Source organism: Diaphorina citri, unplaced genomic scaffold (genome assembly GCF_000475195.1).
Source record: "Diaphorina citri unplaced genomic scaffold, Diaci psyllid genome assembly version 1.1 scaffold3775, whole genome shotgun sequence".
NCBI classification, from domain to species: Eukaryota; Metazoa; Arthropoda; class Insecta; order Hemiptera; family Psyllidae; genus Diaphorina; species Diaphorina citri.
The window spans coordinates 3,197-9,996 of NW_007381175.1; the positions used below are offsets into that span (position 1 = coordinate 3,197).

Below are 6,800 nucleotides of genomic sequence, written 5' to 3' on the forward strand. Positions count from 1 at the left end.
TCTGATGCCATTTATGATGTATGAGTGTGCAAAAGTTTTATGTTTAGGAATGAGAATATTGTCTCCATGTATAGTGTTGTACGCGCATGAGCGCGTGCGGTGAGTGAGTGAATGAGTGCGCAAGTGCGTTCATGAGTGCGTTCGTGAGCGCACACTTGAGTGCATGCGTGCATGAGTTCGTGTGGTGAGTGAGTGAATAAATGAGTGCGCAAGTGAGTGGATGAGCGCACGCCTGAGTACATGCGTGAGTGCGCAAGTGCGTTCATGAGTGGATGCGTGAATGCTCGAGTGCGTACGTGAACGCGTGCATGAGTGCCTGCGTGACTGTGTGCGTGAGTGCGCTCGTAAGTGCGTGCATGAATGCGCCAAAGCGTGCGTGAGTGAGTGCATGCGTGATATGCGTGTGTGCGCAAGTGCACGTGAGTGCTCGAGTGCGTGCGTGAACGCGTCCGTGAGTACGCGCTTCAGTGCGTGCATCAGTGCTTAAGTGCTGCGTGAGTGCGCAAATGCGTCAGTGCTTACGTGCGTGCGTGAGTGCTCGCCCAAGCGCGCGCGTCAGTGCCCGCTCAAGCGCGTGCGTGAGTGGCTGCGCGAGTGAGTGAATGAATGAGTGAGTGAATACTCTGATGCCATTTATGATGTATGAGTGTGCAAAAGTTTTATGTTTAGGAATGAGAATATTGTCTCCATGTATAGTGTTGTAATTGTGGTTGTCTCGAAAGGTTCTTAAACCAGGTGCCAGTTTATACATTTCGCAACTCAACTCAAGATAAAATATTGCAAAGTAGGTGGGTATTTCGTATTGTACAAAGATTGGTTTACAGGAGTCCCAGCCCACATTTGCAGTGTATGACATACCAAATGCAGCCCTCAATGCCATCTTTTGAAGTGCGAACAGCTCTCGATCACGAGTAGCACTCTGACATCCCCGAAAAGAAATACCGTATCGCAAGATACTTTGAAAATGTGAATGGAATGTCAGTAATGCTAACTGGTTATTGTATTTTGCTCTTACTGACCTCACTAGATACACCGATGAGCTAAGTTTCTTGGTTACATGGATGTGATGTTTGTCCCAGTTCAAAGTGTGATCAAGATAAACTCCCAAAAACTTGGTGTCATCTGTGGGGTTAATATTTAGATTATGTGTGACACTGATAGGTGCTGTGAGAGATTGAGCTCGTGGAGACTTAAAATATAGGTACACGGTCTTGGTCACATTCATGGCCAAACCGTTCTGAGCAAACCAGCTGTATAGGTCCTTAGCCAATACCTCAACATCCCTCATCAACGATGCTAAATTTGGCCTTGATACGAGGATTGACGTATCGTCAGCGAATAGGGTGAATGAAGCTGTGATTGAAGTACAACTCTTTATGTCGTTTATATATATTAGGAAGAGGAGGGGCCCCAATATGGACCCCTGGGGGACCCCCCTCCTCACCTCCCTCTTCGCTGACAAAACGTTAGAACAATGGCCTGCATCATCGAGGGATTGAATGGAAACCTGTTGGGTACGGCTACTCAGTTCGATGAAAACCATTTCAAGGCCTTCTCACTAAAGCCCATTTTTAGTCCGTCCTTCCTTTATTATTATTACTAATAATAAAAGGTATAGGGGACGGACTATTGTATTCGCTTCGGTGTCGTCTGTCGGTCTGTCGGTCGGTCGGTCTGTCTGTCCCCATAGAAGGACTTATCCAAACCTAGTCGACCTATATATCAAATTAAAGGTCTTTTTACCAGGAACACGAAAATGGTGGTGCAAATTTTGTCCAGAAAACCATAAAGCCAAAAAAACTGGTTTTTGGGGGATTTTTTTCACATTTTCTCACACAAATGAGCCCTGATCTTGAAATTTGTCGCGACGACCTATGAACTCAAAGCCAGAAAGTTTTAGATAACACTTCAGTCGATCATTTAAGACCGATTTTAGCGTCACCTATGTTAAGCTACGCCGAACAAGGCCAATAAATGGATGGGTGACTTAAACATTATATGGGAATAAAGGGAGAACGGGCTCTAGTCTTAATTTTAAATCATTACATGAAAGTAAAATCGAAAAATCAAATCAAGAATAATAATAAACTGAATATTAAACAAATTAGGTAGGTACATAGGTACTGATTTTCTTTGGAATAAATCCCTTTAAGTACTAGAGTACTTTTAGGGAATTCTTCTTAATTATTTTTCTTCTTAAATTTTCTTCATCTTCTTTATTAGTTCATTCTTAAGTTTCATTTATATTTCATTGTTTCTTGATAGATAGAATTCTTTTATTTTTAATTTCATTTTCTTTTCATTTTCAATTTCTTTAAGTTCGTCTGGTAATTCGTTTAATAATTTAGGTATTTGATGTTCGAACGTTGATGCTCCATAATTGTTTCTAATGTTAGGCATGATGTAATGTATGTGTCTCGTGTTATAATATATGATGAATCTTGTATTTGTGGAGCGCTTCCTGGTGAAACCAAATTGTTCCGTACTCAATATATTATTATCAGTTAAAAACCTCACCACTTGCATGTACATAATTTTTTCTTGGATTTTTGAGAAAGAACTGGTTAAATTTATGGGGCGGTGATTGCCCATATCATCCCTCTTTCCTTTCCCTTTGTACAAAGGTATGATTATTGAGTTTTTAAAGTTACATGGAAAATGGCCTGTCTCTATAGACGTGTTAAAAATGGCACTAAGAGGCCCACTTAAAAACTCAATATTATCTTCAAAGATAGAAAGGGGTATCTCGTCCTCCCCTTTTGCCGTCTTGTTTTTAAGAAGTTTAACAACCTTCTTTAATTCAAATGGTGTAATGGCTTGAGGTTCAAATAGAGGCGTTCTCAAGATATTGCCAGAATTTTCAACAGATTCAGTGTTAGGAGCAATGTTTGTATTGTTTAATGTGGACTGTGTATTTTGATTCAGAGTCGAGACATCCAGTGAACCAGTGGCGACATCTGCAATGTTCTGAAAATATTCATTGAAGTTATCAGCCACCGCTGTAGCGGTAGAGATCTTTACACCATTGACCTCAAGTTCAATTGGTTTAAATATACCCTCATTTGGTTTAGTACAATTGTTTATCAATCGCCACTGGTTTTTTGGTATATCTTTTGGCTCCGATGTTCTGAGGTTTCGTAGCTCATATCCGGATTTTGCCCTACGTATTTTAGAGTTGACCTCTTTTTTATAATTGTTATACTCGGTAGAAAATTGGGAGTTATTCGGGTTGAGTCGGTACCTATCAAACAACAATCTCTTCCTTCTACACATATTACTGAGCTCCGGTGTCATCCATTTTTTGGGCTTGTTCAAACATGTAGTTATGGTTTTTTTGGGAAAGCACTGGTTGAAATGAGCACAAAGTGTATTGTGAAAAGCTATAGACATAGCATGTATTCTATCATCTGGCTGTATTGATGACCAATTCTCATTTTTAAGTACATTTCCTAATTGATCTTTACCCTCTTGTGATATTTTTCTTATAGTTATTTTTTTAACCCTTGGCACAATAGTATTAGGTATAATCGATATAATCTGACAGAAGCTATGGTCTGAAATTCCTGAATAAGTTTTTAGATTGGAACCTGGGCTCTTCAATATTTGTGATAATGTTATCCAATTGTGAGCTACTTGAGTTACCAACTCTTGTATGCCCTTCTATTGTAGGTATCACACCGTGCGTGCTGCAAACACTGAAGAATCGAGATCTCATCGAGTTCTCCTTTTCAAAATGAACATTGAAATCGCCACCAATGACCAAGTATCGTCTCCTTTGGGTTAAAGTTTGTAATAAAGAGTCGAATTTATCAAAAAACACTTCAACGTTACTATGAATTTGGTTGTTTGACCTATAAATAGCCACCACCAACAGGTCATGCAGTTGCGACTCCACCGCCACATATTCAAATGAGAACTCACAGGGCTGAATGCCCAGATCTACTGGTAGGAATACTATGTCCTGTTTTGCGTAAATAGATACACCTCCATGTGAGTGGTTTAGTCTTACAAAATGACAACAAGGGTAGTAGCCGTCAATGTTATAGGTACCTACTACATGTGTTTTCTGAGCTCCAAGTCTCTGTTAGACAGAGAATGTCAGGCTTGATCGAATTCTCTATGAGTAATTTATTGGTGTAATGTTCTAGCACAGTAGTTTTATTACTGAGACATTAAAAACTATTGAAAACTAAAAAAAAAACATATTAAAACTATTAAAAACAGTATTAAAAACATATTAAAAACTTTCCTGACACCTTGACTATAAAAAACTTACCTTAACAAAATGACAACAAGGGTAGTAGCCGTCAATGTTATAGGTACCTACTACATGTGTTTTCTGAGCTCCAAGTCTCTGTTAGACAGAGAATGTCAGGCTTGATCGAATTCTCTATGAGTAATTTATTGGTGTAATGTTCTAGCACAGTAGTTTTATTACTGAGACATTAAAAACTATTGAAAACTAAAAAAAAAACATATTAAAACTATTAAAAACAGTATTAAAAACATATTAAAAACTTTCCTGACACCTTGACTATAAAAAACTTACCTTGGTGTAGAACTTATCTAGAGAAGTGTCCATGACCTCCATACAGATCCACACATCTCCCTCACGGAACATGGCACCATAGAATTGCACTGTGTGGGCACAGTCTGAAGATCTCATACAAATATCTAGGTCCGTCAACAGTCTCTTGTGTTCCTGAGTGTTAACAGTGAAAGTTATCCTCTGAAATCAAAGGACCTGATAGATAACTTTGGACATATAATATATAAAAATTTGGTGTGAACATCACACGACTTTCTATTCCATTTGAGGAACACATATTTGAAAATAAAAGGGAAATTTGTTGACACAGGGAAGTATCCAACCCGCAACTTCTCAACCGTAAGTCGGACAGTGCTAAAAGTAGCATCATTCGATTCGGCGTAAAAAATCACATGGGAATAACTATTCACATGCTTACTTGTTATTGGTTCACTAATAAAAGGGAAATTTGTTGACACAGGGGAGTATCAAACCCGCAACTTCTCAACCGTAAGTCGGACAGTGCTAAAAGTAGCACCATTCGATTCGGCGTAAAAAATCACATGGGATTAACTATTCACATGCTTACTTGTTAATGGTTCACTACTAAAAGGGAAATTTGTTTAGACAGCGGAGTATCAAACCCGCGACTTCTCAACCGTAAGTCGGACAGTGCTAAAAGTAGCACCATTCGATTCGGCGTGAAAAATCACATAGATTAGAATATTCATATCCGAATAACCAAATGTTTTCGATGTGTCTTAACCAAATGACTTTGGTTAATATCCGGATGGGTGACTATCCGATTTTTACCAAATTGTTACAGTCGCGTCCTTGGACCATACCGGGATATCATACCAAAATTTCATCGCTTTACGACAAACTGTTCTTGAGATATTTTGTATACAACTTTTTACTTTTTCCCATTTAAACCTGTAGTACATACGCTTACAGACCATGGGCTAAAAACCACTTTTTTGACATCAGGGGATCTAAAAACGATATTTCCAACCATTTCCCGATTTTGAAAATTTGGACCGATTGCAATACTTTCATTACTAGTATAGCTCGCTTTACTGTAGTAATCTTCTTAATAAATAAAATTAGAGATCCTTTATAATTTTCAATAGAAACGTTGTTGTTGTTGTTGTTGTTGTTGTTTGCAAATGTCGGGTTATTTGACTACTAGGTCATTTTACCTCTGGCTTCCCAATATTTACCTTGCAAATGTCGGGTTATTTGACTACTAGGTCATTTTACCTCTGGCTTCCCAATATTTACCTACACATTACTAGGAGATAATGGTCTGTGCTGAGTTCTGCATTCCTCAAGACTTTGACATCTGTGACTGCGTATCTCGTATGTTTGGTATATGTTATGTAATCGATTAAATTCCCTGACTTTTTTCGATTTTTGGCACTTTTTCGTGAAATTCCCTGACTTTTCCCTGACTTTTCCAGTCTCCATTAAATTCCCTGACTTTTCCCGGTTTTCCCGGTTTTCCAGTCTGGTAGACACCCTGATTATGCTTCTAGCATTTCGACTCTCTTCTTCGAAGGTAATTTGTTGTTTTAATTTGTGGTTGAACCATGTGTTTCCGATTACAAGTTGATTTTGCGTGCAGATTTCAATCATGGCTTCTCCATTAGTGTTCCTGGTTGTTTCTCCTCCGAACTTTCCTATGATGTTGGGTATAGGCTGTTTTCCAATGCGTGCATTCCAATCTCCCTTACCAATACTTACGACTTACCAATAATAGCAAAAAACTATGTGGTTCCCCATAAAATTCGACGTAGAATTAAAAAATGAAATAAAAAAAGGGATTCTCATTTCAAATTCGCGAGAAATGATCACTTTTACACAAAAAGTCCCACTTCCGGGATTTTGATATCGAATTTGCCATGGGCTCTTTTCTATCTTTAGAACAAAACAGAACTTCAATATTCCAAGCCGTTCAAAAGTTACAAAGGGTTCGCTAGGACTTCTGAGCCATGCTGTATACTGGGTGGTTCAACTATAGACAAGTACTATCAGTCATCAGGTGACAGTGACCACACCCCCACCAATGGCACTATCAGCAACAAAAACAACACAAACACTCAGTTTCTCTTGAAAATGTCTAGAAAGTAGACGAAACTCCACTCCGAGTCGGGATCTAGGCGCGCCAGGCCAAGTTCCGGCCTGTGGAAACGTGGAAACGTTTCAATAGAAACGTAGAAAAAGATATAACATTTTTTGAAAATAAGAAACAGCGAGAAGTTATACTATGAAA

At 38.8% G+C, this 6,800-nt stretch overlaps 1 protein-coding gene across 2 annotated transcripts in view; it reads right to left on the reverse strand.

Annotated features, from left to right (window-relative positions):
- Positions 1-4,519: 4,519 nt before the first annotated feature.
- Positions 4,520-6,800, reverse strand: part of LOC113472064 (dual specificity mitogen-activated protein kinase kinase 3-like) — a 10,975-nt gene continuing 8,694 nt past the window's right edge. Inside the window, exon 2 of one of the 2 annotated variants that reach the window (XM_026831621.1) lies at positions 4,520-4,702. In XM_026831621.1, coding sequence (XP_026687422.1) covers positions 4,535-4,702 — 168 coding nt within the window. In that variant the 3' untranslated portion in view covers positions 4,520-4,534. Of the gene's footprint in view, positions 4,730-6,800 lie in introns of both variants that reach the window. The other variant, XM_026831620.1, reaches the window with a different exon arrangement.